At 43.2% G+C, this 20,903-nt stretch overlaps 1 protein-coding gene across 1 annotated transcript in view; it reads right to left on the bottom strand.

The window, feature by feature from the left end:
• The window catches only part of dlgap2a (discs, large (Drosophila) homolog-associated protein 2a), a 322,064-nt gene that overhangs the window by 1,890 nt on the left and 299,271 nt on the right, over positions 1-20,903 (bottom strand). The window contains exons 10-14 of the mRNA XM_047821943.1: positions 17,537-17,689; positions 17,038-17,276; positions 5,007-5,092; positions 3,959-4,413; positions 3,651-3,742 (exon numbers count right to left, since the gene is read on the bottom strand). Coding sequence (XP_047677899.1) covers positions 3,651-3,742; positions 3,959-4,413; positions 5,007-5,092; positions 17,038-17,276; positions 17,537-17,689 — 1,025 coding nt within the window. The remainder of the gene's footprint in view (positions 1-3,650; positions 3,743-3,958; positions 4,414-5,006; positions 5,093-17,037; positions 17,277-17,536; positions 17,690-20,903) is intronic.

Below are 20,903 nucleotides of genomic sequence, written 5' to 3'. Positions count from 1 at the left end.
GTACAGGAGTAAGTACAGGTGTAAGCACAGGTGTAAGTACAGGAGTAAGTACAGGTGTAAGTACAGGTGTAAGTACGGGTGTAAGTACGGGTGTAAGTACGGGTGTAAGTACGGGTGTAAGTACAGGAGTAAGTACAGGAGTAAGTACAGGTGTAAGTACAGGAGTAAGTACAGGTGTATGTACAGGTGTATGTACAGGTGTAAGTACAGGTGTAAGTATGAGTGTAAGTACAGGTGTATGTACAGGTGTAAGTACAGGTGTAAGTATGAGTGTAAGTACATGTGTAAGTACAGGTGTAAGTATGAGTGTAAGTACAGGTGTAAGTACAGGTGTAAGTACAGGTGTAAGTATGAGTGTAAGTACAGGAGTAAGTACAGGTGTAAGTACAGGTGTAAGTACAGGTGTATGTACAGGTGTATGTACAGGTGTAAGTACAGGTGTAAGTATGAGTGTAAGTACAGGTGTAAGTACAGGTGTAAGTATGAGTGTAAGTACAGGTGTAAGTACAGGTGTAAGCACAGGTGTAAGTACAGGTGTAAGTACAGGTGTATGTACAGGTATAAGTACAGGTGTAAGTACAGGTGTAAGTATGAGTGTAAGTACAGGAGTAAGTACAGGAGTAAGTACAGGTGTAAGTACAGGAGTAAGTACAGGTGTAAGTACAGGTGTAAGTACAGGAGTAAGTACAGGTGTATGTACAGGTGTAAGTACAGGTGTAAGTACAGGAGTAAGTACAGGTGTAAGTACAGGTGTAAGTACAGGAGTAAGTACAGGTGTAAGTACAGGAGTAAGTACAGGTGTAAGTACAGGTGTATGTACAGGTGTAAGTACAGGTGTAAGTATGAGTGTAAGTACAGGTGTAAGTACAGGTGTAAGTATGAGTGTAAGTACAGGTGTAAGTACAGGTGTAAGCACAGGTGTAAGTACAGGAGTAAGTACAGGTGTATGTACAGGTATAAGTACAGGTGTAAGTACAGGTGTAAGTATGAGTGTAAGTACAGGAGTAAGTACAGGTGTAAGTACAAGTGTAAGTACAGGTGTAAGTACAAGTGTAAGTACAGGAGTAAGTACAGGTGTAAGTACAGGAGTAAGTACAGGTGTAAGTACAGGAGTAAGTACAGGTGTAAGTACAGGTGTATGTACAGGTGTAAGTACAGGAATAAGTACACGTGTAAGTACAAGTGTAAGTACAGGTGTAAGTACAGGAGTAAGTACATGTATCAGTACAGGTGTAAGTATGAGTGTAAGTACAGGTGTAAGTACACGTGTAAGTACAAGTGTAAGTACAGGTGTAAGTACAGGTGTAAGTACAGGTATCAGTACAGGTGTAAGTACAGGTGTAAGTACAGAACTTAACTTACAAGTTTTAAGGTTTTTCAGGTCTTTATATGTTTGTAGTTCTTACAGAATAACAGACTAAACATTCTTCAGTTATTCTAAACAACCCACACTATTTAGTACTTTAGTACTCAGTCTTTATCACTGGCTCTGATGCATTATACAGTGAAGTTCCTGCTGTTTAGATAGATAGATAGATAGATAGATAGATAGATAGATAGATAGATAGATAGATAGATAGATAGATAGATAGATAGATAGATAGACAGACAGACAGGCAGACAGACAGACAATAAACCGGTCCTGGACTCTGAGGTAGTGCAGTGCAGCACACTTCTCCACTAGATGTCCTCATTTGTAGGCTGTACAATAAGTGGAAGTGAACAGAAACTGGATCCTTCACTAAACTCCCAGAGAAGCCCAGGGTCACCTTCTCTGACCAAAAGTCTGCCTTGTTTCTGATTTTCTTGCTCACTGTATCGACACGTTTCTTGGCAAATCCTAAACATGTTTCATGCTTCATCAAACTCCAATCAGCAACTAATTTGGTGTAGTGGAAGAACAGCTACTTAATCAACAGCGAGATGACTCTGCTACAGCTCAGTTAGGATGAATGTGATTATCTGAAATAATTATCTTTCACTGATTAAACAGATTCTGGTCAATACTGATGAGTTACACAAGCAGTAACAAAACCTGTCTGAAATTGTAGCTGCTTCAGATGTAGCTGAGCAAACTGTAATTATTTAAAGTTTACTTCATAAAATCTGCACAGGAGTGATGAGGCTAAAGTAGCTAACGAGCAAATTAACACAGAACATCACGGTACCCAATCACTAATCACCACTGTTCCCCACAATCACTAATCACCACTGTTCACCACAATCACTAATCACCACTGTTCACCACAATCACTAATCACCACTTTTCACCACAATCACTAATCGCCACTGTTCCCCACAATCACTAATCACCACTGTTCACCACAATCACTAATCACCACCGTTCACCACAATCACTAATCACCACTGTTCCCCACAATCACTAATCACCACTGTTCCCCACAATCACTAATCACCACTGTTCCCCACAATCACTAATCACCACTGTTCCCAAAAATCACTAATCACCACTGTTCCCCACAATCACTACTCACCACTGTTCCTTACAATCACTAATCACCACTGTTCACCACAATCACTAATCACCACTGTTCCCCACAATCACTAATCACCACTGTTCACCACAATCACTAATCACCACTGTTCCCCACAATCGCTAATCACCACTGTTCACCACAATCACTAATCACCACTGTTCCCCACAATCACTAATCACCACTGTTCCCCACAATCACTAATCACCACTGTTCCCCACAATCACTACTCACCACTGTTCCCAAAAATCACTAATCACCACTGTTCCCCACAATCACTACTCACCACTGTTCCCAAAAATCACTAATCACCACTGTTCCCCACAATCACTACTCACCACTGTTCCCAAAAATCACTAATCACCACTGTTCCCAAAAATCACTAATCACCACTGTTCCCAAAAATCACTAATCACCACTGTTCCCCACAATCACTAATCACCACTGTTCCCAAAAATCACTAATCACCACTGTTCCCCACAATCACTAATCACCACTGTTCCCCACAATCACTAATCACCACTGTTCCCAAAAATCACTAATCACCACTGTTCCCAAAAATCACTAATCACCACCGTTCCCCACAATCACTAATCCCCACTGTTCCCCACAATCACTAATCACCACCGTTCCCCACAATCACTAATCACCACTGTTCCCAAAAATCACTAATCACCACTGTTCCCAAAAATCACTAATCACCACTGTTCCCCACAATCACTACTCACCACTGTTCCCAAAAATCACTAATCACCACTGTTCCCAAAAATCACTAATCACCACTGTTCCCAAAAATCACTAATCACCACTGTTCCCCACAATCACTACTCACCACTGTTCCCAAAAATCACTAATCAACACTGTTCCCCACAATCACTAATCACCACTGTTCCCCACAATCACTAATCACCACTGTTCCCCACAATCACTAATCACCACCGTTCACCACAATCACTAATCACCACTCCTTTATATCTCTCAGAGATAAACACTATTTCCCTCTCCTCTCCTCTTACCCTTATTTAAACACAGGGACAAAGAAAAAATTAACATAAAGCTGCACACACACACACACACACACACACACACACACACACACACACACACACACACACACACACACACATACACACACACACATATACACAAACCTACCAGATTCTGCTGACACAGCCAATAAAACTGCTGGAATTTCTGGGACATGAGGAGCTGAGCGCTGCCCACTGCACTCCGGATCTTACCTAAAACTGAATAAAAACACACACACACACACACACACACACACACACACACACACACACACACACACGCACGCACGCACGCACACACACACACACACACACACACACACACACACACACACACACACACACACCCACACACACATTCATTTACCCAAATTAATTCCCAACACACAGCTGTGATCCATTAAACAGAAATGATGGTCAGTGTTTTGGACTCACTCTCCTCAGAGAGGTCATTCTCTTCTGCCTCTCCCTCCATCTCTTTACACCATCCCTCCATCCTCTTGGTCTCAGCATGCAGCAGCTGCATGAACCATGTGCCGTCTCTCCTGGCCGAGGGTGACGCCCGGCCCGAGTCGGAGGCCTGGGGCGGGGTCACCGTCACGGCTACGGTGGGTACGGTGTGCCCAGAGGGCTCGCGCCAGGGCTCAGCACTACGCTGCGGGCTGGACGGTTCGTTGGCCGACCGATAGTCGTCACGGTAACTGAACAGACCCTGCGTGCGTACAGTTCTCACCGCACCGTACTGCGTGGGCGTGCTTGGCTCACTGTGCCTCTGCAGACCACCGCCCCCAAACTGCAGACCCTTATCCTCCATCGCAGGGAAACCCTCCAGCTCCAGATCAGCCTGCACTGCCGCTGTCACACTGTTAGAGCGCTTAAAACGGCCCACACTGAGTCACAGAGTGTGTGAGAGAGAGAGACACATACAGTGAAAGAGAGATACAGAAAAAATTAGACAGACAGACAGACAGACAAAGAGAGACACACAGGCATACAGACAGACAGACAGACAAAGAGAGACACATACAGAGAGACACACACAGGCATACAGACAGACAGACAGACAAAGAGAGACACATACAGAGAGACACACACAGGCATACAGACAGACAAAGAGAGACACATACAAAGAGACACACACAGGCATACAGACAGACAGACAGATAGACAGACAGACAGACAGAGATACAAGTAGAGCTCATTGTTTCATCCCTGGATGTCTGTCTGTAACGTTTTATGATTCAGTAATAAATGATTTATAACTAGCATGCTTTAATTAATACACTAGTTATTACATCGTTATTATTAGTTTATAACAAAATATTAAACTAAAATTGATCGCAGCTTCTTTTCGGTATCCACCCCTGTACCTGAATAAAACACCAGCAGTATCAGAATCTCAGTATTTCGGTCGGATTCACGTCAGTCTTCCTTCTCACACAAGGTAGGAAAAGCAGAGTGATGAAAAAAACTGCACACTTACCGTTTGTCATCTTCCACCTGGATCCCAACAGAATGATATTCCCGTAATCCTCTGCTCTCCGACTCTGAATCTGTCGCCGCCTCCACCTGAACAAAAACACACCGCCGTTCTCATTAAAACCACATGGAAGGGAAACGTTCTTGTTACAACCCGGTGTCTTCTTCATCTTATTACAGCGTATACGATATCAGCATTTACAATAAACTGCAATAAACACACTGTTTAGGACTGATCCAGGATCAGCAGATTCTTCTGAAACAAAGGCTAAAACACCTCAATCTCGTGTAATTGTTGCTAAACCAAATCTGTAATATTGTTTGAAATATCTTTATTACAGCTGATCTGACATCAGTGTCCTCTGTTGCAGAGAGTAGGAAATAATCCTATCACACTAATTAAGACTGATCCAAGATCAGTAACTTATTCTCTCTTTAATTATGAACAATAACATGACTGCTCCTATTCTAACTGATCCAGGAACTATAAGTATAAAAAGGTAAAAAATGAAATATGATACTTTATTTTATATAAAACAAGAATTTGTGAATCAAGTATTCTTTTTAAAACTGCTCTAGGATCAGTGACTTCTGTCTCAAAGAAAGGTAAACGATCACTGATTTAACTGCAGCTGATCTGAGATCAGCAACTGGGTCTCATCAGCATAAAAACAATCCATGACTGTCCTTATTACTGACCCAAGATCAGTATCTGTGCCTTATCTGCATTAGTAGAATCACATAGGCTGATCTAAGACCAGGTACTGCCGTAGACAAAACCACCACATAATGATTTATAACTGATCCAAGAACAGTGGCTGCATCTCAAAAAGTAAGCAAGAAGACATTTTGTAGGAAAACAATTATTTTATCAAATGTTTTAATCCATTTATCCAAAAACATTTCTTTTTTCATTACATTTTTAACAGACCCAAGATCAGTGACAATGTTTGTAACTAGCTTGAGTGAAAAAGAAAAAAAGAGCAGGACTAAAAGTCCTACTGTTATTATAATAGCTGACAGAGATTAGCTAGCATTAGCACGACAATATGTATAATAATTGATCTCAATGACTGAGTTCAGAGATTCAGAGATCAAATATCAAATAATATCTGATCCTAGTTTAGTGACTGTGAACAATTAGCATTAGCATTACAGTCATTTTAATATCTGATCCTAGTTTAGTGACTGTGAACAATTAGCTGTCACAACCGGAAGCGGAAGGAGACAGACCCGTATGCAGGATAGCTTCAAAGGAAAGGGGTTTAATAAATAATAAAGACAACGACATAAAGACGATAATAAAAGCAATATAAAGGAAGACACTTAACAAAGACTAGACATGACGAGGGGTAAACGTAACTAATGATTCCGCGCTGCACTCGGCAACGAGGCTCACTTAAATATAAAAAGACACGATGACACAATAAGGAACAGGTGTGGAGACAGGGAGGGGCAGACGAAGGCGGGGCAGACACGTGACGAAGATGATAAACAAAAACAGCACGTGGCCAAAAGTCCCGGTTGAGTCTTGACATTAGCATTAGCATTACAGCCATTTTAATATCTGATCCTAGTTTAGTGACTGTGAACAATTAGCATTAGCATTACAGCCATTTTAATATCTGATCCTAGTTTAGTGACTGTGTACAATTAGCATTAGCATTACAGTATTTTTTTTTTATATCTGATTCTAGTTTAGTGACTGTGTACAATTAGCATTAGCATTACAGTCATTTTAATATCTGATCCTAGTTTAGTGACTGTGTACAATTAGCATTAGCATTACAGTCATTTTAATATCTGATCCTAGTTTAGTGACTGTGTACAATTAGCATTAGCATTACAGTCATTTTAATATCTGATCCTAGTTTAGTGACTGTGAACAATTAGCATTAGCATTACAGTCATTTTAATATCTGATCCTAGTTTAGTGACTGTGTACAATTAGCATTAGCATTACAGTCATTTTAATATCTGATCCTAGTTTAGTGACTGTGTACAATTAGCAATAGCACTACAGTCCCGATAATAACTGATCTGAGATCATTGACTATGTCTAAGCATGAGCAGTACAATACATATCTAGGTCAGTGACTGTGTCTAACTAGCATGACTGATAATTTAGCACAGGATAATGATTAGCATAACTGATCCAATATCAGTAACCGTTTCTAATTAGCAAAAGTAATAAACAGCACCGACATCTATATCTTGCTTACAAGCTAATCTTTGAACTACAGACAGGTCTTATAGTAATATACTGACCTAGGATCATTAACCACATCTTCAGGGCTGTCAAGTGTGACGCATTGAGAGTGACAGTCCCTCATTGTCACGCTCTCCCGCCACACATTGTGTTTCTCACACAGAAAAACTTACTATTTATCATATATTTAATAATCCGCAGCACCCAAAATGTATCAGTCCGCACCGCTGTCTCTGTGGAACCGTGCAGGAACCAAGCGCATCTCCCTGGAGTTCTTGGTTGAGCCTGACACTTATCAGCCAATCAAAAAAAGAGGCTACACAACAGCCAATCAGAATATAGCACTATTGTATCTTGGGTAAGATTTAATGCAACAACCAATGAAAAAAACTGGGTTTCTCAAACTGGGGGCCCTGAGATGGTGCCGGGGGGCCCGGTTCACTGACAACACCTGATCAGAACAAGTAGTCTAGTGCCAGTGGTTCTCAAACTGGGGGCCCTGAGATGGTTCCAGGGGGCCCAGGTTCACTGACAACACCTGCTCAGGACAAGCAGCCTTGGTTTTAGTGCTTCCACATTCTAATGCTGAGGCACAGAGTGTATTTTCGATTGTCAGTTTGAACAGAACCTCAACAGGAAACAGCTCGTCTCTGGACGGGACATTGTCCTCAATCATGACCCTAAAAATGTCTGGGCTTGTGCTGAACTGTTTTATATGGGAGCAACATTACACATGATAAAGGCAACAAAAAAGGGTCGGAGATGTCACTCTTGCCTGTCTTCAAAACTTGAGAGCCCTGCATCTAACCTACATGAACCCCGTTCTCCTTTTACCTTTTCTAACATCTGTGACTTAGAAAAGCTAGAGCTAAGTCACTACAACGAACATGTTATGATAACAATAATCTAGGATTAAATTATCTCATAAGAACTGATCCAGGAACAGTCCCATCTCCCCTCGTTTCCTGATCAGAGATCAACGACTCTCTGCTCTCAGATCAGTGAGGAATAAAAATCCAGGCTTTCACTGAACACAGGAAGAAGTTATTGTCTAAGGGACCACACACACACACACACACACACACACACACACACACACACACACACACACACACACACACACACACACACAGTTGCAAATCACAGTGGGATGATTAATGGTAGCCACTGAAGCGACAGAGCTCCTGAAAGCACACTTTGATTTACTATGAAAACAGAGTAGATGAGAGATTCAGAGAAACTGATGAAACAGACACAGTAAAACAAAGGCCGCACACACACACACACACACACACACACACACACACACACACACACACACACACACACACACACACACACACACACACACAGACACACACACACACACACACACACACACACACACACACACACACACACACACACACACAGACACACACACACACACACACACACACACACACAGACACACACACACACACACACACACACACACACACACACACACACACCTGCAGTCATATTATAATGAGAAAATCTATAAATGTACAGCAACCAGAGTGATGACATGTAGGATTTTTAATCATCCCATAGTGCTGTAGAGTTCTGAACTCTGATTGGTCGGAAGGTGTTATCATTTCTATAGCAACGGCTCGTTTGTTGACGTGGTGAAATTTTATTGTCAGGAAAAAGTAAAGGTCAGAGAAATATGAACAATTAAAACTCAAGAACATGTACAAACAGAGCGAGAGCTAATGCTAATGCCACAAGCTAATGCTAAACAGATAAAGTTCAGTTATGTTAAACAACAATATCTAAGAGAGAGAGAGAGAGAGAGAGAGAGAGAGAGAGAAAAAATTAGTTGAACCCAACACACATAAAGGGTGACTCATGAGCTCAATTATATGTCCAGTGATCACTGATGCTTGCTGGGAATTGAAGTCCAATTAGACAAAAATATATTGCTCTCTGGGGGGCACGGTGTCTTAGTGGTTAGCACGTTCGCCTCACACCTCCATGGTTGGGGGTTCGATTCCTGCCTCCGCCTTATGTGTGTGGAGTTTGCATGTTCTCCCCGTGCCTCGGGGGTTTCCTCCGGGTACTCTGGTTTCCTCCCCCGGTCCAAAGTCATGCATGGTAGGTTGATTGGCATCTCTGGAAAATTGTCCGTAGTGTGTGTGTGTGTGAGTGAATGAGAGTGTGTGTGTGCCCTGTGATGGGTTGGCTCTCCGTCCAGGGTGTATCCTGCCTCGATGCCCGATGACGCCTGAGATAGGCACAGGCTCCCCGTGACCCGAGAAGTTCGGATAAGCGGTAGATAATGAATGAATGAATGAATTAATATTATCCTCTTTTCTTTTCTAAATTTTACCAAAAATCTTCTGCTAAACCTCCAAACCTCCACGAGTTCTTCAGTTTCTTGTCTTCCTTCCTCCGCACCTTACCGTCACTCAGGATCGTGTCATCTGTCACCGCTGCTGTTTGTTTGTTGGTTTTCTGTGTGTTTATCTGAACAGATCTGGAGTCTGGAGTCCCACAGGATCACAGCTTTGTTCCTCGTTCTTTCCCACGCTATTGTAGGTAAAAGACGAGCCACAGACGTGTTATCTTCCCTTCAGATTATTTTCTTCCCTAAAATAAATGTTAAAGTCGCTACATTTGGCTGTTCGATGCCACGGAGGGATTGTAAAGAAAATAAAACAGGACCCGAGATTCAGGATGAAAAAGGTGTGAAGATACGGGAAATGATTCATCTGCATGATGGTGTGTTATTGATTATAACAGCACGTCCTACTGTGTTTTATTCCTCTTTTAGTGCGGAAACGAACATGATTTACTAACATGAGCAGTAACGTTAGTGCATGTAGCAAGCATTAGCAATACAAGGGAAAAAAGACAAGGGGAAAAAACAGAGAGAGGGAGAGAGAGGGTGATAGTGAGATGGTGAGAGAGAGAGAGGATTGTCTGTGTGTGTGTGTGTGTGTGTGTGTGTGTGTGTGTGTGTGTGTGTGTGTGTGTGTGTGTGTGTGACAGGAATGAACAGAGTGAGGGTGATAGTGAGATGGTGAGAGAGAAGAGTCTGTGTGTGTGTGTGTGTGTGTGTGTGTGTGTGTGTGTGTGTGTGTGTGTGTGTGTGTGTGTGTGTGTGTGTGTGTGTGTGTGTGAGACAGGAATGAACAGAGTGAGGGTGATAGTGAGATGGTGAAAGAGAGAGGAGTGTGTGTGTGTGTGTGTGTGTGTGTGTGTGTGTGTGTGTGTGTGTGTGTGTGTGTGTGTGTGTGTGAGACAGGAATGAACAAAGTGAGGGTAATAGTGAGATGGTGATAGTGAGATGGTGAGAGAGAGAGGAGTGTGTGTGTGTGTGTGTGTGTGTGTGTGTGTGTGTGTGTGTGTGTTAGGAATGAACAGAGTGAGGGTGATAGTGAGATGGTGAAAGTGAGAGGAGTGTGTGTGTGTGTGTGTGTGTGTGTGTGTGTGTGTGTGTGTGTGTGTGTGTGTGTGTGTGTGTGTGTGTGTCAGACAGGAATGAACAGAGTGAGGGTGATAGTGAGATGGTGAAAGAGAGAGGAGTGTGTGTGTGTGTGTGTGTGTGTGTGTGTGTGTGTGTGTGTGTGTGTGTGTGTGTGTGTGTGTGTGTGTGTCAGACAGGAATGAACAGAGTTAGGGTTCAATCACTCAGCTGATTATCCAATGTAAAGCACAAACTCTGAAATATAAGAGTGATAAGAGTGACGTCACGATGCTGTTCACCGAACCTCCAGATCAGATCTGATACATCATATAATTTCACCGTCTCACTGCTCGTCTCACTCCTCACTAATCACACAAACAACCAGGTCAATGGGCGTGGCTTAATATTCCAGCCAGCACGCTTGATTGACATTTAACCCGACGTGTAAAACCACACCTGGTTAGCACAGCTAGCCTAGAAGCTATGCTCCTGTACTCTGACACCCAGTCAGTCGTTTGCTTTTGCTTCCCAGGTTTCTTTCACTAACTAGCTTAGTTTTTACTCGCTAATGTGCTTTCATTTGCTAATTTGATTTACTTCCTAGTTTACAGTCACTTGTTAGTTCGCTAATATGTTTATGTTTGCTAGTTTTACTCGATATTGCGCTTTTACGTACAACTATGTTCACTTCTTTTATTTTCGAATGTTCGTTCACTCACCAGTTTGTTGTTACTAATTTTTTTTTGCCTTCGCTTGATAGTCGCTACTTTGATCTTGCTGACTAGTTTTGTTTGTCTGCTAGCTTGCTTTCACTCATTTTTTGTTTGCTAGTTAGCTTTTACTTGCTAACTCCGAGTATGAATTTACTCAAATATTTTATAGCTTAATTTTTTAGATTATTCTCATTAGCAAGCAAGCTAGCTGTCACTTAGCTAACTAAGGCTAGATTCGCAGTGATTTTGTGTTTTATATATTTATTTATTTTACTTGCAGTTTTGCTAGCAAGGGAGCTAACATTAGGCTAATTATTATAGTGTGTGAAATCATTAGCGGATGCTGCTTGCAAGAGTGTTTATAAACCAGTGAGGAAAAACAATGTAGCGCTAAAGCTGTTAGTTAATGCTCTATGTGGTGCATCAGTCACTCTGATGTGCTTCTAGGTGTGTGTGTGTGTGTGTGTGTGTGTGTGTGTGTGTGTCTGTGAGAGAGAGTTAGCAGCAGGGTTTTATCCTGACGCACCTATACACACTGTAATTAGCAGCTGTGTTACTTAGCGTCATGCTCGCTGAGACGTGGTGTGTAACTGGGTCTTTATACAGCACTGTGGAGTTCTGTATTCTGATTGGTCAGAAGGTTTTGAGTCATTTTCTAGAACAACAGCTTTGACAGTAGCGCAGCTGCACATCACAGGTTTATATTAATACCTATTGTTACTATAGCAACCATTCGTTCACAGGGACATGACGTTTCTGTGAGTTTATTGAACCGTTATGCAAAGAGTCGCCGGTGTTAGCATCAGAGGTAAAGCCAGAACTTTTAAAAATTGTCTCACCTCTATGCCTCCCCTCCCTCCCCTCCCCCACTTCTATGTCTTCCCTTCCCCACCTCACCTTTAGGCCTCCCCCACCTCACCTCTATGCCTCCTCTCCCCGGCTCACCTCTATGACTCCCCTCCTCCACCTTAATGCCTCCGCTCCCCCACCTTAATGCCCCCCTTCCCCACCTCACCTCTAGGACTCCCCTCCCCCAGCTCACCTCTATGCCTCCCCTCCCCCACCTCTATGCCTTCCCTTCCCCACTTCACCTCTAGGACTCCCCTCCCCCACCACACATCTAGGCCTCCCCTCCACTCCCCCAATTCACCTCTATGCCTTCCCTTCCCCACTTCACCTCTATGCCTCCTCTACCCCACCTCACCTGTAGGGCTCCATGCGATATAGAAACCTAGATAGAGCTATAGATAAATAAATCTATGGTAGTGGATAATCAGACTGACTAAACTGCACCGAGATAATAATGGTGGTAGCCGGAGCTGTAGGCGCTTTCGCCCAGCGCAGGGAAAATGGGTAATTAATTTACACACCGTGATGTGGCAGTGTGATGGCAGTTTAATGTGAAGAGAATAAAAGCAGCTTAAAAGCAGAAGTGTTAACACTTTACTACACCTTCATCAGCTCTGTACAGCTCTGAGAGAGTCACATGTCACACCACAGAGTCACACTATTCCTTTTTTATCTAACTATCTGTCCGTCCGTCCGTCCGTCCGTCTGTCTACCTATCTGATAAATAGATGATGAGAGAGTATGAGATAACTATTAAAAATAAATATTAATAAAAACTGTGAAAAAGGTGAAAACAAATCTTTATAAATGTTTATAACACTGAGTGTCTTTTCCTACATATAGTTCATTCATTTCTATGAATTAAAATGTCATTTATTCTGTTGACTATCCTATTTTTGTACTTTGAAAAAAAAAAGTTTGTGACTTCATGTGTATGAAAGAAAAAAGAAACAAACACCATTTATTTTTACCGTAACCGATTTTTTTTTATGTTGCCAAGAAAATGCTGCTGTCAATCATTCATCTAGTCAAACAGGAAAATGGAGACGTTTCTGTAAATGAAAATAAACACATTTTATTTGATATCTCCAAGAAAGTGAGTCTGGGAAAACTTGCATCTAGTGAAGTATGCTGGTGTCATTGTGATGAAACGGTGAGAACAAACACACACACACACACACACACACACACACACACACACACACACACACACACACACGTACACACACACACGTATACACACACTGTGCTATTATTGTATGCGTCCTGCTTTCTTCCACTGTGGCTCTGACATTTCAGATGGCACAGAGACATGACACAGCTCATGCCAAAAACACACAGAGAGAGAGAGAGAGAGAGAGAGAGAGAGAGAGAGAGAGAGAGAGAGAGAGAGAGAGAGAGAGAGAGAAGCGAGAGAGGAACGTGAGGATGGAGTGAGGGACCACCCGAGGCAGACCGGGCAAGGCTGGTAAGAGACGAGAGGAGAGGGAGAGAGAGAGTTGAGGACGCAGGAGAGGGAGAAGAGGGTAAGTAGGGGCTGCAGGAGGAGACCCACGAGGAGAGATTGGTGAAGAGAGCGCGAGAGCAGACGGAGATGGACTGGAAGTAGCAGGGGAATTGAGGATCGGAGATTGGAGGAGGCGGTGAGGGATGACGAGAGAGACGAGAGCCTGGAGGGAGGCGAGCGAGTGGAGAGACCGAGAGGATGAGGAAGGGGGATTCCGAGGACCCTGATAGAGGGTGACCCCGGAGAGAGAGGAGAAAGAGAGGAGAGCGATTGGAGAAGAGGGGAGAGAGGACGCGAGAGGGTGAGAGAGAGCTCAGAGGAGAGAGGAGAGAGAGAACCGAAAAGACAGTAAGGTTATAGTTTAAAGACAGACAGGGAGGAGTAAGGGAGTGAGGGACATGAAAATGAGAGCTCTGCACACTAAATCAAACAGAGAGTGAGCCAGAGAGTGGGTTCGAAGCTGAGAATATAAAAAACTAAGGAAGAAAGTATCAAAGGGTGAGAAAAGAGAGAGAGAGAGAGAGAGAGAGAAAGAGAGAGATAGAGATAGAGAGAGAAAGAGACAGAGAGAGAGACAGAGAGAGAGAGAAACAGAGAGAGAGAGAGAGAGTCATAGAGAGACAGAGAGAGTCTAACTCTCTCTCTGTCTCTCTCTGACTCTCTCTCTCTGTTAGAGATAGAGAGAGAAAGAGACAGAAAGCGAGAGAGAGACAGAGAGAGAGAGAGAGAGAGACAAAGAGTCTGAGTTGAATCTTAATTAATCTATTGCACTACGATGACTCACAGAAAGCTATTTTTAGTGCAACAACAAAACACACACCCCCACACTCACACACACACACACACACACACACACACACACACACACACACACACACACACACACACACACACACACACACACACACACACACACACACACAAGAATGAATTAAAGGAAAACTGAAATGTTTAGTGATTCTGCCACTAGTCTGTTGCTCGGTGTTGTAATTTTGTTATTCCTGTCAGACGTTTGATAAACAAATAGAAGAGTGTTAGTTGTAGAAATTGATAGATTTTGTGTGTGTGGGTGTATGTCTGTGTGTGTGTGTGTGTGTGTGTGTGTGTGTGTGTGTGTGTGTGTGTATATGAGTGTGACTGTGGGTGTATGTGTGTGGGTGTGTGTGTGTGTGTGTGTGTGTGTGTGTGTGTGTGTGTGTGTGTATATGAGTGTGACTGTGGGTGTATGTGTGTGTGTGTGTGTGTGTGTGTGTGTGTATGTGTGTGTGGGTGTATGTGTAAGTGTGTGTGTGTGTGTGGGTGTATGTGCAAGTGTGTGTAAGTGTGTGTGTGTGTATGTGTGTGTATGTAAGTATATATGTAAGTGTGTGTGTATGTGTGTGTATATGTAAGTGTGTGTGTGTTTGTATGTGTATGTATGTGTATATTTAAGTATGTGTATGTGTGTGTATGTTGTGGGAAGTTGTCTTAATGTACATCAGTTGGCCTAATGGTTAGAGATTCTGACTCCTAACCCTAAGGTTGTGGGTTCGAGTCTCGGGCCGCCACGACTGAGGTGCCCTTGAAACTGAAACCGCTCCCCGGGCACCACGGCATAAATGTCTGCCCACTGCTCCGGGTGTGTGTTCACGGTGTGTGTGTTCACGGTGTGTGTGTTCACTGCTGTGTGTGTGCACTCTGGATAGGTTAAACCCAGAGAAGTATGGGTCACCATAATTAGCCGTATGTCACGTCACTTTCACTGTGAATGTGTGTGTGTAGATGTGTGTGTATGTGTACATGTGTGTGTATGTGTACATGTGTGTGTATGTGTGTGAGTGTGTATGTGTACATGTGTGTGTATGTGTGTGAGTGTGTATGTGTACATGTGTACGTGTGTGTGTGTGTGTGAGTTTGTATGTGTACATGTGTGTGTATGTGTGTGAGTGTGTATGTGTACATGTGTGTGCATGTGTGTGAGTGTGTATGTGTACATGTGTATGTGTGTGTGTGTGTGTGTGTGTGTGTGTGTGTGTGTGTGTGAGTTTGTATGTGTACATGTGTGTGTATGTGTGTGAGTGTGTATGTGTACATGTGTGTGCATGTGTGTGAGTGTGTATGTGTACATGTGTGTGTATGTGTGTGTGTGTGAGTGTGTATGTGTACATGTGTGTGTATGTGTGTGAGTGTGTATGTGTACATGTGTGTGTATGTGTGTGAGTGTGTATGTGTACATGTGTATGTGTGTGTGTGTGTGAGTTTGTATGTGTACATGTGTGTATGTGTGTGAGTGTGTATGTGTACATGTGTGTGCATGTGTGTGAGTGTGTATGTGTACATGTGTATGTGTGTGTGTGTGTGTGTGTGTGTGTGTGTACATGTGTGTGTATGTGTGTGAGTGTGTATGTGTACATGTGTGTGCATGTGTGTGAGTGTGTATGTGTACATGTGTATGTGTGTGTGTGTGAGTGTGTATGTGTACATGTGTAAGTGTGTGTGTGTGTGTGTGTGAGAGAGAGTGTGTATGTGTACATGTGTATGTGTGTGTGTGTGTGTGAGTGTGTATGTGTACATGTGTGTGTGTGTGTGTGAGTGTGTATGTGTACAATTCTAAGTGTGTGTGTGTGTGTGAGTGTGTATGTGTACGTGTGTGTGTGTGTGTGTGTGTGTGTGTGTGTGTGTGAGTGTGTATGTGTACATGTGTAAGTGTGTGTGTGTGTGTGTGTGAGTGTGTATGTGTACATGTGTAAGTGTGTGTGTGTGAGTGTGTATGTGTACATGTGTAAGTGTGTGAGTGTGAGTGTGTATGTGTACATGTGTGTGTATGTGTGTGTGTGTATGTGTACATGTGTGTGTATGTGTGTGTGAGTGTGTATGTGTACATGTGTGTGTATGTGTGTGTGAGTGTGTATGTGTACATGTGTGTATGTGTGTGTGAGTGTGTATGTGTACATGTGTGTGTATGTGTGTGTGAGTGTGTATGTGTACATGTGTGTATGTGTACATGTGTGTGTATGTGTGTGTGAGTGTGTATGTGTACATGTGTGTATGTGTACATGTGTGTATGTGTACATGTGTGTGTATGTGTGTGTGAGTGTGTATGTGTACATGTGTGTATGTGTACATGTGTGTATGTGTACATGTGTGTATGTGTACATGTGTGTGTATGTGAATATGTGAATGGGAGTTTTAGGGTGATTTGATCATCTGCTACAGGAAAACCGAAGTCTAATTACTTCACTAAAGTACAGTTCAAAAAAACGAAGGATGCTGCTCAGTTTACTCAGTACAAGTTTACTGGTGTGTGTGTGTGTGTGTGTGTGTGTGTGTGTGTGTGTGTCTAACCTGGATGCCTATAGATGAGCGAGGTGTTTTGAGATATTCCTCGGCTTTGGATACGAGTATGGCTTTATCGCACGTCAGCACCGAGCTGTGGGAATCTGTAGAAGGGTGTCTTTTTCCCGCCATGGCCATGGCCGCCGCTTCCATGGCGATGGTGACGGCTTTGGCGCTGTCCAGGCTGTCTGTGGAGTTGTAACGGGTGCGAACCAAACCAAGCCCGAGTCCATCTGAACCCCACAGACCTGAGTGAGGAATAAAGAAGGCATACAGGACATGACACTAAAGCCCCACTGACTAGCTATCTCACCTTTAATAGTTTAGTTTATGTTTTTTTTCTTTAGCTTTGCATTTTAACTGTACGCTTTTAACTCTTCAGACTATGAGAATCTTTTTGTACTTTTTTACAGACGAGTCGGTCAGATTGGCTGTGACTCGAGGTTTCGGTCTTACTATCATAGGAGAAAAGTAAGGAGCATGTGAGTGACGGTGACTCGGCATATACCTCCTCTGGCCAGACGTTCCTCGTGGTAGGCGTCCTGCGTGGACTCGGTGCTGCTCTGTGCTGTGATGGAGATGAGGGGTTTGGAGGCACTGCGAGGGGGCACTGGGGGAGGAGTCCGCGTATAGGTGGGAGTACTGGGGGTATAGGTGACCGCTGGGGTTGGGGGAGAGAGAGAGAGAGAGAGAGAGAGAGAGAGAGAGAGAGAGAGAATTCAAATGTTTAAAGAGTTATTAAAGCTGTTCGTAACAATAGTTAATAGATAAATAGATAAATATCCAACATTTCAAAAGACAAAGACAAAGACAAAGAAAGAAAGAAAGAAAGAAAGAGAGAGAGGGAGAAAAAGAAAAAAGAGTGGAAAAGAGAACGAGAGTGAGCAAGTTAGAAGGATAAATGAGAGAGAGGGTGTTTGTGTGTGTGTGTGTGTGTGTGTGTGTGTGTGTGTGTGTGTGTGTGTGCGTGCGCTGCTGCCGCCTGATGTACAGGTGTACAGATGTGTTCCGATAAATGACACACTAATCTCACTCTGCTTTAAAGACTTCATAAAAGCTATAACCCTGTCTTTCGGGTGTGTGTCAGAGAGTGTGTGTGTATGTGAGTGTGTGAGTGTGTGAGTGTGTGTGTGTGTGTGTGTGTGTGAGATGAAGATGCTGAGGGTTCAATCCTCTCATCCTGCTCTGATGTTGATGGAGGGATTAGACTCGAAACTCTTTCATGTTCAAACCAAAGAGGTCCTCTAATCCACCCCTGATGGACCCCTAAATGGCTTTTCAGGCTCTTTGCCGTGTCTCTGTTTTAAAATAAACTTTGAAAATTCTTCACCGAAGGACGACTGAAAGGTTCTGGGAATAAAAACTTGTTATCCTTCAGCTCAGCTGCCGGGTTTCTCAGCATCTGGATCTCAGATGGCTGTCAGTGATTCTTAACGTCTCAGCAGATCGTCTTTAACGTCTTTAAGGCATCATTTGGACGGGTTTGTGAGCGTATGTGTGTTTAATTAGATTTACTCTCACATGTAGATAAAAAAATGTATTTCTTTTCGCACGTAATCTGTAGGTGAATCAGACGCGTTAAAGCGGAAAAAAAAAGTTTGACGTAAAGAGAAGGAATGATCCTGTTATGTTGTGAAAATGTTGTGTAACTCCAGACCTTTAATAGAATAACAACAGTTTATCTCTCCCACTGAGGCAGAAATCACAACAGTGACATTTTCAGTAGCATTTGTTGCACAGCGTGATTAGTTCGCTAAGCAAGTGCCACACAAAAACGCCTCATCAAATCACAGGAATTAACACAAGTTCTTTACGGAAGGAAAGCAAGACAAACATCTTTCGGGAATCACGCTGCGTAGAGCCAGTAAACACAGACAAACTGTCTGTTACAATTCCGACTCGTGAACTTTAAAAAACGGTGTCGTCATCCCCGTGTTCGGCGAGTGACGTCAATTCGACATGGTCGCCCAGATGGATCCACCAACATACACATACACGAACTGGTTAGATCTATGCAGCAGCTTTTTTTATTAGATGAAACCATACATCACTCTAAAAGCTAGCAGGCTAGCCTGTTGCTAACAAAAACTAACCACGGCGACGTCCGTGTTTCTCACTCTCAATCTCTCATTCATTCTCTACCGCTTATCCGAACTTCTCGGGTCACGGGGAGCCTGTGCCTATCTCGGGCGTCAACTGGCAACGAGGCAGGATACACCCTGGACGGAGTGCCAACCCATCGCAGGGCACACACACACTCTCACACACTCAGACACTACGGACAATTTTCCAGAGATGCCAATCGACCTACTATGCATGTCTTTGGACCGAGGCACGGGGAGAACATGCAAACTCCGCACACACAAGGCGGAGGCGGGAATCGAACCCCCAACACTGGAGGTGTGAGGCGAACGTGCCAACCACTAAGCCACCGTGCCCACACGCCCATGTTTCTTTAGAGATAAAAATGTTCCTGTTTCCTACTTCCAAGGTTTCGTTTCACCCTAAAAGTGTAACATGAACAATACACTAACAATCAAAAAAGACCTAGAACGTGGTTAAATCTCTAACACCATGCTAATCGGTTACTATGAAAACAGTACCGTAGCGGAACAAACACTTTAAGGGAAACTTGCAATTTGCCTCATCAGCACAGGAGTGATATACTAAGCTATAAGCTAATCACTGTTTTTTGAAAGCTAATCATTAATGTTAGCCGGATAGCTTGGTGCTAGTCTACTCGCTATATAGTACAACAGTAGCAGCTAAATCTTCTAGCTGTTGTTATGGTGTAACTTCAGCTCAAAGTGTTGCATTACGCATACACACACGATGCAACACCGAACACGAATGATTCACTTCTTGTGAGTTGATTCGGAGTCAAATTGCTTTCTCGCTGCGGTTTTGTTCTGTGCTCCAGTGTGATGGCAGCACCGAGGGGGAGAACGCGACAGGGTTCCATTTAAACAGACTAAACACTTGGCATGTGAAAGCACCCGTAGAGAGCAAAACAGAGAAGGAAAGAAACGGAGGAAAATCAGTGTTAATGCCAACCTGTCAGCTTTAAATAAATCGCGCAGCTTCCAGGACTCGCCGAAGGGACATGAGGACGCTCTGCATCGATTAGCTCTTTACTGTTCATTCCTAGTGCACGGAAAGGCAGAATTAAAGGTGAGACCAGGACAGCAGCGCTGATGAACAACACTGATAACCGAGATGTTCTGGGGAAACGGCAAAATCTAGCAGACGATCGCTTGGACTGACGGTTCCAGCACAGTGTCTTCCTCAAGACGGTCTCGACATCCTGCTGCCTCACAACACATGTCCAAGCCAACAAACAAACCATACCACCATCATTATCAACACATGCACAAGCACTTCTGGAGTTTTACACGAGATTCTTCCACACCGCAGTAATGAGCTACATCACATACAGCAAATTCAAGACCTCTCGTCCGACGAGGAGGAAGCTGGTCCACATCTCATGACCGATGTCTCGTTCTCTAGTTAGAAAAGATGGTCAGCAGCACATCTGGTAAATCAGAGCAATGCTAGATGCTCCTGAACTAGCTCATAAATACAGAACAGTTAGCACTTAGTGTCTCCTCCTAGTATGTTTAGCCTAGTTATGACATGCAGTTTTGCATCTCGGAGGAACCACAAAGAAAACAAAAAAAAACAGGTGATCGGTGAGTGGACATTGGTTGAGGAGGTTCATGTGGAGATCAGGAAGGGGACATGATCACTCTTTGCATTTATTTTTTGTCAAATGGAAAGAACTGTAAGAAAAATAGAAAGAAATCCAGAAAGTCTGATCGAATGTAATTAGAACTGCTATTATGATTAAAACTGATTTAATAAGTACAAATTAAACA

Source organism: Tachysurus fulvidraco, chromosome 12 (assembly GCF_022655615.1).
Source record: "Tachysurus fulvidraco isolate hzauxx_2018 chromosome 12, HZAU_PFXX_2.0, whole genome shotgun sequence".
In the NCBI taxonomy this organism is placed as follows: Eukaryota; Metazoa; Chordata; class Actinopteri; order Siluriformes; family Bagridae; genus Tachysurus; species Tachysurus fulvidraco.
The sequence above is the reverse complement of the archived record's forward strand: the minus strand, read 5'-3'. Positions and strand labels throughout refer to the sequence as shown.